The sequence below is a fragment of the Dermochelys coriacea genome, chromosome 14 (genome assembly GCF_009764565.3).
Source record: "Dermochelys coriacea isolate rDerCor1 chromosome 14, rDerCor1.pri.v4, whole genome shotgun sequence".
Classification (NCBI taxonomy): Eukaryota; Metazoa; Chordata; order Testudines; family Dermochelyidae; genus Dermochelys; species Dermochelys coriacea.
In genome coordinates this window covers 27,884,490-27,904,162 of record NC_050081.1, presented here as the reverse complement: position 1 = coordinate 27,904,162, position 19,673 = coordinate 27,884,490, and the positions used below count along the sequence as shown (strand labels likewise).

Genomic DNA, 19,673 nt, shown 5'->3' with positions numbered 1-19,673 from the left:
TTCCCACTGTTCAGGGAAGTAACTTTACAACAAGACATTTAAACATATAAACAGTCCCACAAGCTACTGAGCACCCACAATTCATAACAAAGACTCAGGACCCAGTCCCTCCCTGGGCCTGGCCCAAATTGCAAAATAACAGGCAGTTCTTGCAAAGCTGAGCTGGGGATGTTATGAAGACAGCTCCTTGCTATTGAGGCATTTAAAAAAAATAGGAGACAGCAAATCAGTCAACACGTGGAGGAATAAAAGTGAATGTGTCTTTAAATACCATTTACATCTAATCTGGGTCCACACACACTAACATGTCTTAATCCAAGTCCTGTGATTGAGTCACAAGAGGGCAGAGTTAAGGTGATGCAAGCTAGGCAGAAATGCTGTCCCACCACAAGTGTTTTCAGCTCTAACATAACAAAAGACAATAAAAATGATCTGGTTACTTGTCACTACTCAGCACTGCACAATTGCCACTCCCTTCTATTGCCTTGCAAAATTAATGTATGAAATATAAATAATATGGTTACCTATCATTACCCCACACTGAGGCCAGGAAGAGAACCCAGTGTCCTGATCTCTAATATGCTAAGCTGTCTAGTAGGCCCTTGTGTAACCCACTGCCAATGTGTCTGTCAAATCCCTCTCCAGTGGTTGGGCCTCACCCATAATAGCAATTCTTCCTGGAGTTCCAGTGGTGGAGATGAGTGTGGGGAACCAGAGAGGTCATAATAGAAACCCTGTTGCTGTGGGAGTGGATATTTGGTATATATTTTAGTTTTCTTTTTAAATAGTTTATTTAATTCACACACTCATTAAAACTATTATGGGCTGTTGATTGTGGTGTGATGAGTCATAAAACCCAAGTGCCCCACATTGCAAATATGTGCCACATTTTGTTTGCTTGTGTCACACACTAGCAGGTGTGGTGGTTGAGAGATGAAGTGACCAAACCAGCTCTCTCCAGAGCATAACTCAACAACTCCTGACATACACCTTATATAAAACTCATGGCACAGAATGCAGGCTGGATAGCAACATATTACAGTAAGGCTCAGGCTATCATCAGATTGGCACACACACACACACACACACCCCATTGCTGTTAGGGTGACACAACCAATTGGGGCTGAGGGGGAATCTCATGAGTGCCTTCAAAATTACAACTGGGAAATTAAAAGGAAATAAAGAAGGAAAAAATATGCTTAATTTCTCTTAAGTAAATGTCAGGCTTAAAAGGAGCTGAGAGGGAATTTTCATAACCAGTCTGACTTTCAGCATCATTTTATAAATCTCGTATCCCTCTTGTGTTCTCTTTTCTTCACCCTTTCCTTTCACTTTATCCAGTTTTACACATTGTTTTTTATAGCACATGTTTTCCATCTATTTCTCTGTGTCTCCTTAGTTCTACTCTATTCAGATTCACAGATCATTCCACCTCAGGTTCCTGTTCTCTCCCCTGAGTTTTTCCTTTCCCCTCTCTGTGTCCTCTGAGCATTTTCCCTTCTCCGGATTGTTTTGCTTTCACTCTTCATTTCAGTTTCCGCCACTTTCCTCAGGCTTCTCTCTTTACACTTGTTTCACTTTATTTTTTCTCTTTCATTTCTTCTCTCCTTTCTGGTTAAACCTGCCCTGTACTTCCCTCTCTCCTCCAAAGAGCCAGCTCACATTCATTCAGATGACATCTCACTACCCCTACTCCTTCCCACAGCAGCATCCCTTCCCTGCTGGCCTGGAGATCACACTCTCCAATCCCTGGGTCTGCCTCTCCCAGGTTCTCCCTGCTGATGCAGAGTCTCCAGCTACTCCCCAAAACCCAATTAATTCATGTTGTGTCCCTGCCACCCCACATCTGCCTGTCTCCCAGCCCAGCTATTAATTAAGGCACCAGTTCCCACATCACTTCTCACCCTGAAACTCCATGAGTTTTGACCATATCTACTCCTTCTGCAGCGCCAAGAGTTTTTCACACACCCCCTTCCCATCTCTTGTGCTCCTGGCAGTGAAGGGGGAGATGAGGTACTGGGATTTGGGAGGACAGGAGTCCTCCACAGTCAGAGAGATGAGTGAGGGGTTAGTTAGATGACAGTCCTCCAAAGTCATAGACACTAGGATGACAAGGCTAGAGAAGCCTATTTTTTCATTTCCATTGGCCTAGTTCTCCCATGTTTCCATGACACTCTGTGACCCAGGATCCCCAGAATCCTCCTGGACCATAGAGAACAATAAGAAACAGATTGGACAATCCATGAGGTGATGAGATTGTCTTCTTACTGATCCCTGTGGTTTGACAGTCCAGACCTGAGAGCCCATGGAGCATCTAGGGTCCTTGAGACTGCATTGCAGAAAGTCTTGAAGAAGAGAGAAGTCCTCCAGGGTCATGGTGACCAGGGTGTGTGAGGATAGAGAGAATGAGTTCAGGGTTCCCAATAGCTATTCTCCCTGTATTTCTGAAATATTCTGAGCTGGGATCCCCACACCCAGAGCCAAGGATAGATTCTCTCCCCAGTAAAGGAGGCTGGTGGGAAAGTGAAGATCATGGCTTCCTTATCAACATCAAAAAATGTCACCTGCCCCTGTTCATAGTCCAGAAAAACCTGGATCCTCTTGGGGACCCAGCTCAGGGGCAGTGGGGTCTCCATAGAGGTGAGAGCTTTGAACTGACCCCCACACTGTCCCACAGCCCAGATGCCCCCCTCAGGGTTACGTCTGATCCCTCCCTTTCTCCTCACACATTCTCTGGCAACCCCCACAGCCCAGTGTCCCTCATTCCCCACCTCCACCTCCCAGAAATGTCTCCCCGAGGTGAATCCCTCACAGCCCAGCACACAGAGCTCAGTGTCAAATCTCTTAGGATTGTCTGGTAGATCTTGCCGTGTGTCTCCCCATCTCACACTTTTCTGATCCTCAGACAGGACTAGGACGGGATGAGCCGTGTCTGGATCCAGAGTCACATTCACTGACGAAAGAGAGAGAATCAGATTGTTAGGGGCAGAGCTCAGCCCTGGTCCATTTCTCACACTTGCTAGGCAGCCCTCTTCTGGCTGGGATCCTGGATCCCAGAGAGCTGCGTCTGTGCTGAGCACATGAGCTTCAGCAGAAATGTTACTGCAGTTCTTCAGCCAGGATAGCGGGAACCAGTTCTGTACTTTCTAATTTGGCTATAGATGCTGCAGCTCCCTGCTCTATAGCTGGGGCTGCTTCATTCCCAGCAGCAGAGACACAGCAAAGAAGGCACCAGAAGCTTTTTATTAGGAAGGTGAATAGGTGGTAGATACCAACTCTGAACCCCAAAGGGAAGCTTCCTCTCCTCAATGCATCCTCCACTCCCAGGCCAGGGAGCAGACGTGAAGATGCAGCACTGGGGAAGAGCCAGTGGTTCAAGGCTAGGAAGTAGGAGGTGCCATTGGGTGGGGCAGCCCCTTCCCAGCTCAGAGAGATGAGAGGGCTGCAGGTGACAGCACTAGAGAGACACCATCTCCCCAACCCACAAAGCAGCTGAGCCCAGCCCTGCCCAAAGGAAAGGTAGGATGCTGGAGAAGAGCTGGGGAGAGAATCTCTCCCCCCGCCCCCCAACAGGTGAAAAGGGAAGGATGTGACAGCCAGGAGAAGAGAGCTCTCTCCACTGACTGCCTTGAATTAGAAAGGCTTGTCGATGTCAATACAAATGACCGGGTCACAATTAAGGTGGTTCGGGAGCTGGGCAGGGAGAATGGGTCTGGTTAGTGGTATGGGGACGAGTTGTTTCCATGGCAATTTTCTGTTAGTTGAAGGAAAATCTCCTCTAGAGCTCCCCCTTGGTATGTGATCCCAGAGATTCCCCTTCCCTGCTCTAGCTCAGGTGGCAAAGAGTCTGGAGGGGAAAGGGGTCACAGAGATGAGAGCACATGGTCTCTGATTTACACCACCAGACCGTGGAGCTGCTTCTCTGCCCTGAGTGCCTGAGACCAGGAAGAGATGCCCTGGCAGTTCATCTCCCTGGCTGCTGTGAGGGCTGCAGAAACTGCTTATCTCCCTGCTGGGGCTGCTCCTCTGAAAGTTAGAGAGGAAGATCAGAATCTGAAGAGGATGGAGGTAACAGATATAAATCGAGGGGTAGCTGTATACTGAGCCCACCCTTCTCTCCCTGGCCTGGGAGAAGAGAAAGGGATGGGGCACTGGGGAAGAACCATTCAAGACCAAAGAGTGGTAACTAGAAGGTGGCATTAGGACAAGTAGCCCCTTCTCCAGCCCCAGAGAAAGGAGGAGGTGATAGCATGAGAGGGGGACCCTCTCTCTCTAACAGAGAAAGAAGCAAGCAATTGAAATCAGAGATCTCAGCATAGCACAGCTGAGGAGAAGGGCGGGATGCAGGTGAAGAGCAATGGGAGAGAGCCCCTTACACAGGGGAAAGGAGAGAAATGTCACAACCCTCTGAACTGAATATTTCAAAGGCATCTGGATGTGTCTGGAAACATCAGCGTAAGTGTGTGTTGGTCAGTGAGAATGTTTCTGGTCATCAGTGGGTGCCTGGACAGACATACCATTGAAATTGGTATCAGGATTGTTTGTGTGACTTTAGCTTGGGATCTCCTTAGTATTTCATGTTTGCATGTTATTTTTAGAACCATGTGTCATGGTCAGTGTTGGTTTGGTTTGTAACTGTAACTACATTTTCATGAAATATTTTCATGTGTTTTTTCTTTTAATGGAATGATATCTCCCCCTGAAATCTCACCTGGTCTGAAGGATCCTAGCAATTTCCCTCTTTCTGTCTCCAGTTTGCAGCACAGTGTGTCTGGAGAGGGAAAGTATATAGGAGATGAGATTTCAGGCTTTCATATCCATACTGGCAGCCCCACTTTTAACTGACATAACTATGTTTTAATTATATGAGAAACACAGTTGGAGAGAGACCAGCAATATATGGGGCTGCTAAACAGTTCTGGAGCACATGCCCTGCAGTTCTGTACTTGAGAGAGAGAAACTGAGGTACTCCAAATTTTGCTATATTTTTACCTTAATGATTTTACCAAAGCTCATAGAGTGAATCAGGATAAGACACCCTTGTTGATGGGCCCCTGCTATATCTGCTCAGTTCAACTATTTCCCCTTTTTATTTAATAGATTATGAACCAATTGGCCAGGGAACCATCTCCTCCCACAATTGAAGAGCCACATACTGATTTCCCCTCCTAGATCCCTTCTAGGTACCTTTGAATTTTCTCAGAATCTCTGTTACAGCAATAATTTTCTGGGAGAAATCACCGAGTCTCTTTTCCAGCTCAGGAGAAATCTCCACTGGCTGCTGGGACTTCCCTTTCTTACATCTGGAGAGAAAGAATTTCACATTATTACATTTTATTCACTAACTCATTATAATTCATTGCTACTGGGGGAAGCTAATGCTTTATGGGGCCTGGAGTTAGAATTGCCCCACTTCTCCCAGCCTCAGAGCAGGTGCAGCATAGGCCATGTCTGTGCAACCTTCCCCCGAAGGCCCAATTTATGTTCTTCACTCTGGCCTGGACAGAGCAGATCTGCAGATAAAAAGGGAATTGAGTCTCCATGACCAATTCACTCCTTTGTCTCCATGTGCTAATTCTGGTATGTTCCCATGTTTCTTGCACGCATAGTGTTATGGGATCTTTCTTTCAGGAACTAGCCTAAGACCTCAGAGACTCCCTCCGACCCCTTGATACCAGCTCATTTCACACAGGTCTCTAACAGTCCCCAGGGGGAAAAGATGCTTGGTCACTGCTGACAAGGGCATGATTGTAACTAGTGCCCTAGAGGTGAAAGACCCATATTGCATTCCCAGAACTATGAGGCAGTGAAGTATGTCACATCTTCAGGAAATACTTTAGGTCAATCTTTCCCACTGAATAGATAATTCCAGAGTCCTTTATAAAAGGGCGAGAACCTCAAGGTTAAGTTCACCACCAAGATTTGTTTCTAAAATGTGACCCTGTCTCACACATTTTGCTGTAGAGCCCAGGGGAAATGTGGAGACAACATGCTCCCCAAGCCCTTTCATAGGATAATGAAACATGAGGGAGAGAGAAAGAGCCATGTACCTGCTCAAGGTGCTTCTGAAATCCTAGAGGGGAGAAAGACAGAAAAACAACCTTAGTCCCATATGCCATGATTGCCACACACTAGGGATCCCAGGGAAGGGATTTTTCAGCTGAGGAAAAGAGGCACTGCCCTGGCTCCAGAGTCATGGATCTGCTGACTTAATGTCATCTCTAATATAAATGAATCAGTAATTCTTCAAAGAGAAACAATAATTCACATTTCAGGAATGTACACACTGAATTACAATGTGATCTCTGACTGCTGGACTCCAGTGCCAATGATTCAGGAGCTGTCCTGATCCTGTTCGGGGATCTGGGATTTTTCTAACTCAGTCTCACCTGCAGGAATTCACTTGCTGGCTTCTGATGCTTCCCCTCCAGCTCACTGATCTGGTTGCTGAAACAGGAAATCTTCTCAGAGAGTTTAGTGACATTGTGAAGATGCAGAATGACAATCTCCTTTTCCAGGTTTTCTAGCGTGGCCAGCAGGACTTGCTCTTGTTTCTGCAGGAACTGCTGCAGTTGCTGAAATTCAGATACAATCTTCTGCCTCTCGGTTTGTGTCTGTATCTGGTTGCAGTGTTTTTAAGGAAAGGAAAGGTAAGGGTTAGAGAGAGAGTCTCTGGACCTTTCTTGGAATTCTGAGTGTGCAGGAGAAAGAATTTCTTTGCAACTCTAAGATGTCTAACACTTGCCTATACTCTGTGGATACTAAGGGAAGGATTTTCTAACACCATCCCATTTGGCCCTAATATCTCTTTATGGGATGTTTCCAAGTCTGACATGGTTAGCACACTGTGTTATCAGAGGCCTGTGCCCATCCTGATCCAGAGCAGCAGAAGGCAGGACTCAGCACTACATTGACAGAGATGCCAGGAGAGAAAAAGAAATAAACAACCAAAGAAATGCCTGCAGACATGGGCAGTGAGCACTGTACAGGATACAGTCCGCTCACCTTGGGAGTTTAGCGAAAGCCACAGGGGCTAGAAATTAACTCATTAATTGGAATGAGTTAGATTGTCTTAGATTCTGCAGAATATGATGTGGAAGAGGGTTTCTCAGGGACTTTGTGTGTGTATGTGTGTGTACAGACACACGACTCTAACACAACCACCCATGGTCATGGAGAAACAGAAAGAAGTTCACAGTCCCCAAGGCCACAGAGGAAATTGCCTACAAGCAGACCTCCCACTGCAAGTCCCTGCAGGTTAGTCACAATGGGAACTGTCATAAATATAAAGGGAAGAGTAAACACCTTTAAATCCCTCCTGGCCAGAGGAAAAACCCTTTCACCTGTAAACGGTTAAGAAGCTAGGATAACCTCGCTGGCACCTGACCAAAATGACCGATGAGGAGATAAGATACTTTCAAAGCTGAGGGGGGGGGAAAGGTTCTCTCTGTCTGTGTGGTGTTTTTTGCCTGGACCAAAGCTGGAATGCAGGTCAGAACTCCTGAAAAAGAAATCTAGTTAGATATGTGTTAGATTCTATTTTGTTTAAATGGCTGATAAAATAAGTTGTGCTGAATGGAATGGATATTCCTGTTTTTGTCTTTTTGTAACTTAAGGTTTTGCCTAGAGGGATTCTCTATGTTTTGAATCTGATTACCCTGTAAGGTATTTACCATCCTGATTTTACAGAGGTGATTCTTTTACTTTTTCTTCAATTAAAATTTTTCTTTTAAGAACCTGATTGCTTTTTCTTTGTTCTTAAGATCCAAGGGTTTGGGTCTGTGTTCACCTATGCAAATTGGTGAGGATTTTTATCAAGCCTTCCCCAGGAAAGGGGGTGTAGGGTTTCGGAGGATTTTTTTTGGGGGGGGGGGTTGGGGGGGAAGACGTTTCCAAGCGGGCTCTTTCCCTGTTATATATTTGTTAGACACTTGGTGGTGGCAGCAATGAAGTCCAAGGGCAAAAGGTAAAATAGTTTGTACCTTGGGGAAGTTTTAACCTAAGCTCGTAAAAATAAGCTTAGGGGGTTTTTCATGCAGGTCCCCACATCTGTACCCTAGCGTTCAGAGTGGGGAAGGAAGCTTGACAGAAACCTACCAGATACTTCCGACTTTTCCCCTCTCCAGTCACTTTAAATCCCAGCAGCTTTTCTCTCTCTTCCCTCAGAGTCTCCAAATGGGCCTGGATCTTTTCCTGAAGAGACAAAACAATTTGGGTGGTCTGAGCTTGAGAGTGTTTGTTTGTCCACCCCAAATCCAAGACAGTTGTCCCTACTAGGGTTATGATATCAGAGACAAAAGGAAATGAAATCTCAATAATGGAGACAGGGAGAGTTGTACATTCAGACTTTGAAATTATTTGTCCTGTTTCTTCATTGAGTTAAACCAACAGGAAAATGGATTCACATGGTAGTATATAAATAAGAATAAGATTTTGCTAAAAAAAGTGATATAAATTCCAGACAAATCTAGGGGTTAGAAACATGTGCTGGGATTCTCAAAGGATCCCAGCTCCCGTTGAATTTCAACCCTGAACCCCTGGGGATTGTACAGGTTGGACAGAACTGGACTAAATGTAAGGGGATTGCTGGCCCCTTACTAAAATTCAGTGTTGGTTTTTTGGTTGGCTAGCTCCCAGGACCAAAAGAAAGGGGAAGGGTCAATGGGAAATCAGGACCCTGAGACTGACAGTCCCCGGGATAATGGGGAGAGGCAATGCTCTAGGTCAGCCTGACTGACAGGGCGGAAGGCTAATCAGGGAGTCAGGAGGCCAGGGGGGTTCCCATCCTCCAAGCGAGCTGGAATTGCCTGGGTCAGACAGAGGGGCCGGGCTAAGTAAAGAGCAGGGGCCCGAGCTGAGCTGGGAGCAGAGTCATGCCTGCCAGAGAACCAGAGAAGCAGCCAGGGAGCAGGTCAGTGCTGAGACCAGAGGCACAGAAGCAGCCCAGAGAGCAGACCTGTGCTGGGAGAACTGAAGCAACCAGAGCCAAAGGGGCCAGAAAAAGCAGCCCATGGGGCTGGAGACAGAGTAGCATCAGTACTGAGACAGAGTGGAGCTGGGGCTGGAGCAGTCTGGAGCTGGGTGCAGTGAGCAGACAGCTGGATAAAATGAGGGGGAACCCTGGGCCACAGGCCCAGCACAGGAAAACCCCACCATCCAAGGGGCCTTGCAGGCCAGACTTTGAGGGAGGGAGGGGCTGATGCTGGGAAGAAGGGTTCTGCCACCTAGAGCCTGAGGGCATGTGGCCACGGCCAGAGCAAGTGTCCAACCCGCAGCATTCGTGCAGCCCAGCCAGAGCCTAGGCAGGAGGTCTGGCATGTGTGAGGACAAACTATGAACTGCTCTGACATTCCAGAGATTGCTGGTTGTGATGTCCCTGTGCAACAGAAAGGGGTGATGTGTTTTCCTTTAACCTTTCCCATTTTTCCTTATTTTTTGTAATTGATGTTTAATAAATTGCATTTGCTTTGAACTGTATGTAATGATCAGTGGGTCAGGGAAGTGTCCAGAGCAGAGAGAGCACCCCAGAGTGGGGACACCCAAGCTTCTGCCCTAAGTGACCACAACAAGGTTGTGGATTGAGCCTCCCAGGAATCCTGGGCCCATCCTTGTTGGGGTTACAAGGACTCTGTCACACAGGAGAGTGGAAGGGGAGCTCTTGAGGTCAGCCATGCCTCTGGGTAAAGGAATGGGGAGCAAGGACTCGGATCCTTTCGCTAGCCCACTTCACCGGGGTAGTGTATAAGCCAAGAAAGTTCCCCCCAATAGTGGGCCTATTCCCCTGCTTACATAAGCACAAGGGCAAACAGTCTTTGACAGGCTGGTTTGTGTTAAGAATTGTTGGGATTTGACCAAATGCTGCCCTGAACATTTACATTTGCAGTTCTCTCTGGCTAGCTACCCAAGATTCCCTAGAAAGGCTCAAAGAAGCAATGGATTCTGGGAGATTTCAAAAGGCTACATTATGCGACTCCTGGAACCACTCTGGCTGGTCCTTGCCCACACACACAATAAAACAGTTCAGACTGGCACAGGACAGCATGGCCCAGGAGTTAGTTTTGCTACAATCCAGTCTAATCCCAATGGTATTTGGCATGGATCTGCACTCTCTAGAGCCCTTTTGTGGGTGGACTCAAGGTGCTCGGGATCCACACAGTGTTTAGCGCAGTGACCTCTTCTAGTGCAGACCATCGTCGGAGTTAAACCCTCATGGAGCAGCATGGGAATTCACAAAAAGAAAAGGAGTACCGGTGGCACCTTAGAGACTAACAAATTTATTAGAGCAATCCCAGTGGAAAACCTCATCTCCCTGCTGGGTCTGGGACCTTTATCAAAAAGTTTTTCACTCCCAATGGCTACAGTTCATCAATGGCAAGTGCTGGTGGGCCATAAAAATGGTCTAGTGCAGTGGCTCTCAACCTTTCCAGACTACTGTACCCCTTTCAGGTGTCTGATTTGTCTTGCGTACCCCCAAGTTTCACCTCACTACTTGCTTACAAAATCAGACATAAAAATACAAGTGTCACTGCACACTATTACTGAAAGTTTGTTTACTTTCCAATTTTTACCATATAATTATAAAATAAATCAATTGGAATATAAATGTTGTACTTATATTTCAGCGTATAGTATATAGTACAGTATAAACGAGTCATTGTCTGTATGAAATTTTAATTTGTACTGACTTTGCTAGTGCTTTTTATGTAGCCTGTTGTAAAACTAGGCAAATATCCAGATGAGTTGATGTGCCCCTTGAATGATCTCTGCATACCGACAAGGTTACACGAACCCCTAGTTGAGAGCTACTGTTCTAGTGATTAGGGCTCCAAGTCTTGGGAGAGGTGGGTTCTATTTCCACTTCTGACACTGACCTGCTGAGTGACCTTGGGCAAGTCACTGCCCTTTTCGATGCTTCTGTTTCCCCTCCCACCCTTTCTCTGTCTTGTCTAGTTAGATTGTAAACTGCTCAGAGCAGGGATTGTCCCTCCCTAGGTTTTGTGCAGGGCCCGGTACAATGGAAGTCAGATCTTGTTTGGGGTCTTTAGGGGCTATTTTTATGTAAAAAACAGTGATAAACACCGTGATACAAATCAGAAACAACAACAACAGTTTGTAACCCCCCCTTTTCCATTCTGAAGGCAACAATCTCTCAGAGATTGGCCTGCAGCTCATGTGATTTAAACCTCACTGATCATTCAACAACTTCAGTTGAGTTGGACTAGATTTGAAATAGCTTCAGCTCCACAGAGAAATGTTTCCCACAACTGTAATCTTTAATATCTTCATTTTTGCCTCTTTTGTCATATTGCCCTGTACATTTCTTTCAATGCCATTTTTCATACAATTAAGGTGTGACAGAGTTGAATGATGCGGTTACATCGGTAGCTGTAGTAGGGAAAAATCAAGGATAACCAGCAAGTTGTGGTGAAATAACTTGTAATTAAAATTCTATTTAGAATGAAATAGACTGGACAGAGGTGCCCTACCTTGTTCTCCTGGGCAGGTCTCTATGGGTACCATGATGTGAGCCCAGGATCTGTCACATATCACACCCATGGGGGTTTAATCCTTTTCACAGAACAACTGAGAGACTCTAGGTGCTCCCCACATCCCTTCTCCCTTCCTGCTCCCTTTGCTGCCTGTAAACTCAGCTGTTTGGCTATTCATAGGACATTAGCCAGTTTCCTGTTCACCTGAGGTTTCTCTGCTGACCAGTTTCTCTGCACTGAGGACAACAAATTGTATCTGATGCCTCCCAGCACTGTGTGGGAGCTCACTGGTAACATTACAGCTCTTTAGGCTTTTCAGAAAAGTGTCCCAGTAGGACTTTGTTCCCACAATCAGTCCCTGTGCTGGTGTTGAGAGGTGCAGGGCTCCCCACAGCAGCCCGGTCTCTCTGGGTGGCTCTTACCAGGGCCTGGCTCCAGCTTCTTGCCTGGCCTGGCCAGGGAGTGGGGCCTTGGGGGAAAGAGGAGGCACAGGGGGTTCCGGGAAGAGGACCATTGGGAAGAGGCTGGCACTGCTAGCAAGGGCTGTGCCTCATGGCAGGGGAGCTGCTTATCTTATCACCCTGCCACCAACGGCTACTATGCCATGTTCAAAAGGGGATGGGCATGGCCATTCTAGGGGGGGCACAATCTAAAGGGGAGGACATGTGACCACCCCGATTCGCCTCTGCCCAGCCTGGATCCATCATGCTCCCCTCCCCGCCCCACATTAACTGCAGGGGGAGTGTCCTTCCTTCTCCTGCTGTACCACCCCCCTGGCACTTTCAGCCACCCTCCCTGGTAGCTGGACCAGGCAGGGAGCGGGAGGGAGTGGCTTCTCACATGGCTGAGGGTGTCCTCTCCAGGTCGCTGACTCTGTGAAGTGCAGCAGCTGCCCGAGATAGCAAGGCTAGCTGCAGGGGGTGGGAGGGGAAGTGGAGGGGTGTTAGCCCCAGGGCCCGGGCAGGGCAGGCTGCTGTGAGAAGCCGCTGGTCCCACCCCTTCCACTCCCTGCCCAGGCCTAGCTGCCAGGTACAGGAAATGAGCATGCCCGGGGCAGGGGCAGGTGCAGTGGGAGGACAGAACCCCTCTTCCCCCCTTCCACCCCACCCCCCCCCCCGAGCAGGCCAATCTGGGGCAGAGGCACTTGACCTGGCATGCCCACCAAAAAACATTGCCTCTGGCCCTCTCACTTTTGACAATGAGAGGTCCATGGGCCTCTTGGTCCCCCCTGGTTCCAGCACCCCTGCCTGTGATGCTGAGCCTGCAGGGACAGGGACTGTGTGTCTAAGGAGTGATATTAAATTTAAATGCTAAAAAGGTGGTTAATCTGCAATCAGTGTTTTAAATGCCCGATTCTCATTTTCACTAATGCTGCGCTTGGCAGAAATCAAAAATTTCAAAGGGGGGGGGGGGTATTGCTACTGTCTGCCTCTGCCAAAGGAGTGTTTTTATTTATTTGGGGGAAATGCAATCTGAGCACAGCCAAAAATTCAGAAGGTGCCAAACTGTGTTTGAAAAATAAATAAATTACTCATTCAAATGCTTGCTGTGGAGGTGTGTGGAGGGGAGTTGTTAGGGAGAAGAAGAGTGAGGGATGGGGATAAATGGGAATAGGCAGTAGGGGCGGGGTAACTCATTGTTTCCTGTTCAATGTAAAATGTCTACAGCCCCGGCACAGTGTGTTTTATACAAAGCGAGCAAAGGAGTCGTGCTTCTCCCAGCTGCCTTCCTACCTCCCCTTGGTGTGTGTTTATCTGGATAGATTATTAGCTCTTTCCCGCAAGCAGAGTGGGAGTTAGAGCAGCCTCTGAAGCCAGCGATCCAGCCACGCCCCTGGAGGAGCAGGTTCCACTGAAGGTGGAAAGGTGTCCTACAGCCATCTCTGCCCTCCCTCTCTGATCCTGTGCTGTGCTCAGCTCTGCAGGGATGGAGAGTAAATGACTCTGGTCTATTTAAAGCACCATGTGAACAGAACCCATGTTGCAGACAGGGAGAGCAAATGGGATATGCTGCTCCCTCCCAGTTTGTCTCCCACCTTCTCTTTGTCTCTGCTCAGTTTAATAGATTACAAGCTCTTAGGGGCCAGGGACTGCCAAGCTGCCAGCAAAGATTTGTATATCATGTGTATTTTCTTGCTAAGCCCACTGATCTCTTTCCTTCCTGCCACACACAGGTTGGGGAGAGGTGGACCCCAGAACAATAGTTCTAGAAGTGAACACGCCATTGAGATCCATGGGACAGTTCCCTCTTCTCAGAGATTTTGTCTTAGGTTCTCTACAGACTCAGGTGCATGTCACTGTATCAGTTATGCTTGGGCCACATTTTCAAATTTTTCTTTTCAATCATATGGGCTAGAAAGTTACTATTTGGTTGCTGATTTTTTTGTAATGAAACCTGAGGGTCACTTTTAATCAGGTGACTCCAGAGATGGGTCTCTAGGTAAGAGGTCTGAAGTCCACTCCTGCACTTACGTTCCATATAACAGTGAGGGCTGCTGTGCTCACCATGAATGTGAATGCCCTGCTGGCAGTGCCTGGCCTGTAAGGGGTGTGGTGGGAGCAGCCAAAGTCTTCCAGAATTGCCAGGGGGTGCTTGACCTCCACTCAGCCCCAGGCCATGCCCCGCAACTCGCCTCTTCCTGCCCCTGCTCTCCCCTGCCCTGCCTCTTCTTGGCCCTTCCCCTGAGCACACCCACCCTTGCTCCTCACCCTCTCCCCAGCGCTTACTGCAAGCCACTGAACAGCTGATCACGATGGGCAGGAGGTGCTGTGGGGAGGGGGAGGAGCTGATTGACGGGGTCCGCCAGTGGTGGGATGTGCTGGGGAAGCAAGAGCTGATCTGGGGGGGCTGCTGGTGGGTGCTGAGCACCCACTATTTTTTTCCTGTGAGTGTTGCAGCCCCGGACCACCCACAGAGTCAGTGCCTGTGGAAGAAGCCCACTCCCTCCATTCCTGGCCTGGCAACAGCACAGACACATCCAGCTTCAATCCTGTGTGTGAAGAAAGTGCCTCACACAGAGCTCTAGTGACCACATCTCCCTAATGAGCAGTGTGGGGTTGACAGGTTGGGGCAGCATCGGTGGCCAGCGCTCCCTGCACCTGTCCAGAGGGACAGATTTAGTGGAGAGATTTAGATAGAGCAAGAGACAGAGAAAATCTGGGAAAGTGGGAGAGTCTGTGGACGTGAGAGGCTTAGTCAAAAAAGGGAAGGATTGAATTAACCAGGATCCAGACTGTTTCCTACCTTGTATTTCTGGGCAGCCTCCTCCATGAGAATCATTGTGTGAGCGCCATGCTCTGGGGATCTCTCACAAGCCACACACAAGGTTTCCCCATCTTCTTCACAGAGCAGATCCAGGGTTTTATTTTGTGTCTCACACAATTTCTCTTTTCCTGGTTTTAATTCCATTTGTTTAATTTTGTTGACTATATTTGCTAGCTGCCAGTTGGGCCGGAGAGTCCCCCTCTGGATGAGGGCTCTGCAGTTGGGACAGCACACAGGGCCATAGTCTGCCTCTGCCCACGTCTCACAGTACTGAGTGATGCAGACTCGGCAGAAGTTGTGCCCACACTGTACAGACACTGGATCTGTCAGATACTTCAGGCAGATGGGACATTGGATTTCATCTTGAATTTCCTCTACAGGTATCACTGAGGCCATGGCTGCTCGGCTCTCTTGGCTTCTGTTCTCTCTGCCTCTTGCTCTGCATCAGAAATGGTTTTTGCTGGTGGTAGGAGGTCCCTGTTACACCTAATAAATTTGTTAGTCTCTAAGGTGCCACAAGTACTCCTTTTCTTTTTGCGAATACAGACTAACACGGCTGCGACTCTGAAACCTGTTACACCTTGTATCAGCTGCCCACAGGAGCAGAGTGAGGTGAAGGAAAAGGAGAGGCTGGGAGGAGGAGCCGGAGGAAGATATAAAAAGAAGGAAGAAGGAATTATGTCATGCAAGGAATGGGGGCAGTGGGATGGGAAGAAGGAGAAAGGGAATGAATGGAAAAGTGAGGAAGGAAACAAACGAACAAGAATACAAAATCTTAAACTAAGGCTTTGTCTACACAGTAAGCACCCAGGGGTAGGGAGGGACTGCACCTGTCTGATTAGCCCAAGCCACCACTTTTACTGGCACGATGCACTGCTATTGTTAGCGTGCTAGCTTGAGCAGAATCAGTATGTGTATGTCTACCAGAGCTGGGAATCACACCACCCCCTTCTCCCCCCCCACCCCCAAGTGCTGTGTAGACACCCTCAGTCAAATCAGGACATTCTTTATTCATAATAAGGGTGTCAACAGATACTTGCACTGAAATAAGAATAGGTGGGAACTAAACCCAGTTGAGTTATTTTAGTGAATTTTTTTTGTCTTGGTGAACCACCCCCCTGGGACCAGCAGAGCTACAGGAGCTCCCGGGGTTAAGGTCACAGGCAGCTTGTGTGCTTGTGATAAGGCAAAAAAACCTCAGTAACTCATTAATCAGGAGCAACCCTTGAACTGAAGGGTGATTATGGTGAATTGTCTAAGCTTTATTACTTTACAATCTAAAGTTTACAATCCAGGCCATTCAAAACTCCAGAGAAGACCTAGAAAGAAGATTTGAGTTTTGAACTTTGTAAAACTCCATATACAGAAGGGAAATTAACAATCCTTCACCTCTCCCCACTTTCAGCTGCCTCTGTGTCTTCCCATCATTTTTTCTCCGTGGACCAATACTGAGCTCATGATCACTCTGTGGACTGGATTTGCTGGGGGCGAACATGAGTCAGGGATCCTGAGTTTGGTTTGCCTGGCTGCAGGGAGAGGAGTGTCAGCTCGGGGAGAAGGGGAGTGTTAAGTGCAGAAAGCTGGATATGCTGAAGTCTATAGCTTGCAACAGTCTATTCTCCTTCACGGGTTCTTTGCCTGTGGTCCCCTGCAAATGTTTCATTTGCTGCCATAGGTCTAGATTCTGGCTTGAATTATACTGTTGCTACTTTGACCTGAGCTGTTAGCCAATATTTGGGGACTTGCTAGGTTGTTTCAATTGGGAGGAGAAATTACAAATCAGGTTTTCCTTTGGTGCAATCTTTTTTATTTACAAAGAATGTCCACAAAGTCCTGTTTTCTGAACACAATAGAAACAAACAGCAGCAGACTGTTTCCTTACTCAGAAATCCAAGTCTGCATTTCCAGGGTATCCTGTGCCTGAAGCAAGCTTTGTCTCTCAGTTTCCTCCCAAGATGACCACACTTACTAGTGCTCGCTCGTGCTCGCTCGTGCTCCCTCTCCCTCTCCCTCACACACACACACAGCTGCCAGCCCGCTTCTATATTTTCAGTTAGTTCCAGGCAAAGCCCTCTTAAGTCTGGTCTACTCAAAACTTAGACCAACCCAGTTATATCACTCACTGCTGCAACACATTCCATGCCCTGAGTACTATGGCTAGATCGACCTCTCCCCAGTTAGGTGAGTTAACTACAGTGGTGGAAAAACTCCTCCTAATGATTCCAGAAGCATCTGCACTAGAGCGCTGCTACATCAGCATAAAGGCTGTAGTATAGATATACCCTTATTCTTCCTGAGGACTGGTCTACACCTAAAATGTAGGTTGACCTAGCTAAATTGCTCAGCGCTGTGAAAAATTTCACATCCTGTGTGACATATTTAGGTCACTCTAACCCTCCAAGAAGACACAACTAGGTCAATGGCAGAATTCAGCTGCCAGCCTAGCTACCACCTCTTGGAGAGGTGGATTAACTACTTAAATGGAGAAACCACTTCTGTTGGTGTAGGAAGTGTCTATGCTACAATGGCACAGTGCTGCTATAGCTGTTGTAGTGTAGACACACCCTTAGACTGTGATCCACAAGACACAGTGTGCTAGTTGGGAAGCCACCTAAACTAGCCAAAGGGAGATGCCAATGAAAGGGGTATGTGCCCCCCCGCTCCCTTGGAGTGAGGCAGCTACTTTGCTGCTCACAAAATAGATGGAGGAAGAGGTGGGGTTGGTGCTTGTGCTGTCTCCTCATTTCTTTTATTATAATGGACCTCCAGGACTTCAAGAGCTAAGGTTGAGACCAGCCTTCTGTTTAAAACATGACTATTTAAAGTGTGCTAAACTGTATGGTTCTGGAGATTTTCTTGACATTTGAAGTGGCCGGTGGAGAAGCAGGGTAGGTTAGTGGTCTGAATTGGACGTCATTTGATGAAGGGTTCCCTAGATACAGCCCCCCGAAAAAAAAAAGTGTTTTCTGAAAGTGGATGACTTTTACCAGCATTTTCATGCTAATTGATAGGAAGAAGACCAGGGCTGAGCATTGTGCACCAGCATCTCACTCACCTGATGATTACCTCCAGAGAGTGCATGCGACCCACCTCTCCTGTCTGGAAGCAGACACCACAGCACTATTGTGATCGCAGTTTGCTTCTTCTGACAAGACCAGCTCTCAGAGTCCTATGGCTGCTGCTCCAAAAGGACTACACTGAGCATGTGCAGAGAAAGCCCTAGAGCAGTGGTTCTCAAATTTTTTGTATTGGCGATCCCTTTCATACAGCAAGCCTTTGAGTGCGACCCCCTTATACATTAAAACTGGGGATTTAATTTAATTTAACAGGGGCTCAGACTGTCAGCCCCATGCCTAGCAGGGCTGACAGCTCATGATCCCCAGGTAATAACCTTGTGAACCCCTGAGGGGACATGACCCCCAGTTTGAGAACCTCTGCCCTAGAGGGTTGAATGCTAGCTTCATTTCAAGGATATGGGTGCCTCTGAGGGACTGTGATGGCCATTGTATCCGAGCATCAGCTAGATGCTGCAAGATGAAATCCAACTCACGGCAGAAATCAGAAATTAAAAAGCAGAGGGATCCTGTTAGGATCTGCCTCTGGGAGAGATTTGTTTATTTGATTTTATTTTCTGGGAGGAAATATAATCTGAGCACAGCAGAAGATTCAGAACATGCTCAAAGTATTTTTAAGAAGAAAGGAAATTACACATTGAAATGATTGCTTGGAAGGGAAGTGGAATTAGGGAGCAGGGGAGTAAAGTGGAATGGGGGAAGAGGGTCTGGGGCTGCAGAAAGGGGAAAGGGATTATGGAAAGGAAGATAAATGAGGATGAAGGGACAAGGAGAGGAGAGCGGTTGGGAGTTTAGGTCAGAGGGAGGAGGTGGGAATTAAGGTAGTGAGAGGGATAGGAAGGGTGACCTGGGAGAGGGACTCAGACACCTTTGTGGTAGGGTTCTCCCAGATTCAATCATGCACAAAGAAGGAGAGACTATGGGTCTGATGAGCCACACCCAACTTCCTCTACCATTCAGTGCAATGTAACCACTCACATGGTCTTCACCCCTGATTCCACCCATCCCTACCACTGACTTCCCACCCCCCTGCAGCCTCTGATTTGGTGAAACACCTCCACCACATCCAGGAGGAACTGAGTACCCCATTGCATGCCATCAAAGAGAATTATGAGCACTTTGCCAACTCTCATCATGAAGTTGACCTTCCTATTACTGTTGGGGGAAAGGTATGGCTCTCCACACAACACTTGGACACTTCCCATCCCTTCTGCAAACTCAGCTACTGGTACCTTGACCCCTTTCTGGTCATTCAACAAATGAACCCTGTCACTTTCTGTCTCCAGCTGCCGCCCCATGATGTTACTGCACCATATGTTTCATATCTCCCTTCAGAAGAAACACACTCACAACTCCATCCCAGGATGGACGCAGCCTTCTCCTCCTCGGATCATGATACAAGGAGAGGATGAGTACTTCCTAAACAAATCCTCAATTCCAAGCTTCCTTACCTTGTTTACTGGGAGGGGTGCAGCCTGGAAGAACACTCATGGAAACTGACTAGCATTACCTGTGCTCCTGAGCTACTCCATGATGTCCATCAATCCCATCTTGACAAGCCTGATCTGAAAATTCCTGGGAGTTGCTCTCAAGTGGAGTTCATGTAATGCAAACCGTCAGCCAGAGACTGAAATGACTCATCCTTCAGGCACGTTGCAAAAGCCAGTCCATGAGTAAGAACCACATCAAATGACCCGCAGAGACCGCTATATAGTCCCACAGGAAGAGCAGTAAACCAGCTGAAGCTGCTGGCTGGTCAGGATGCTCTGGGGGATTTTCTAACCCCACATGAAGACACTCTAGAAACTCAAGAAGAGTCTATTAGAGAAGGAAAATAGATACAAAA

At 47.5% G+C, this 19,673-nt stretch overlaps 1 protein-coding gene across 4 annotated transcripts; it reads right to left on the bottom strand.

Annotated features, from left to right (window-relative positions):
* Positions 1-491: 491 nt before the first annotated feature.
* On the bottom strand, positions 492-19,487 carry LOC119842852 (tripartite motif-containing protein 10-like). 4 transcript variants are annotated; one of them, XM_043496833.1, is made up of 10 exons: positions 19,178-19,257; positions 17,809-17,931; positions 15,334-15,383; positions 14,733-15,239; positions 8,098-8,193; positions 6,390-6,620; positions 6,051-6,073; positions 5,188-5,303; positions 4,712-4,771; positions 492-2,953 (listed from the first exon to the last, which is right to left on the bottom strand). In XM_043496833.1, the coding sequence occupies exons 4-10, from the start codon at positions 15,147-15,149 to the stop codon at positions 2,412-2,414; spliced, it is 1,485 nt and encodes a 494-aa protein (XP_043352768.1). In that variant the 5' UTR covers positions 15,150-15,239; positions 15,334-15,383; positions 17,809-17,931; positions 19,178-19,257; the 3' UTR covers positions 492-2,411. The 4 variants fall into 4 exon arrangements, with proteins under 4 accessions (XP_043352768.1, XP_038227474.1, XP_043352770.1 ...); XM_038371546.2 differs by lacking the exon at positions 17,809-17,931 and having other exon boundaries at positions 19,178-19,487; XM_043496835.1 differs by lacking the exon at positions 4,712-4,771.
* Positions 19,488-19,673: the final 186 nt, after the last annotated feature.

What these genes read in the sequence shown, in the direction of transcription:
- LOC119842852 (XM_038371546.2), bottom strand. Translation starts at nt 15,149, where the DNA reads ATGGCCTCAGTGATACCTGTAGAGGAAATTCAAGATGAAATCCAATGT. An exon ending in AGGCTGCCCAGAAATACAAG is followed by an intron (nt 8,194 to 14,732) that starts GTAGGAAACAGT and finishes TTGTCTCTTCAG; the next exon opens with GAAAAGATCCAGGCCCATTT. An exon ending in GGAAAAGTCGGAAGTATCTG is followed by an intron (nt 6,621 to 8,097) that starts GTAGGTTTCTGT and finishes CACTGCAACCAG; the next exon opens with ATACAGACACAAACCGAGAG.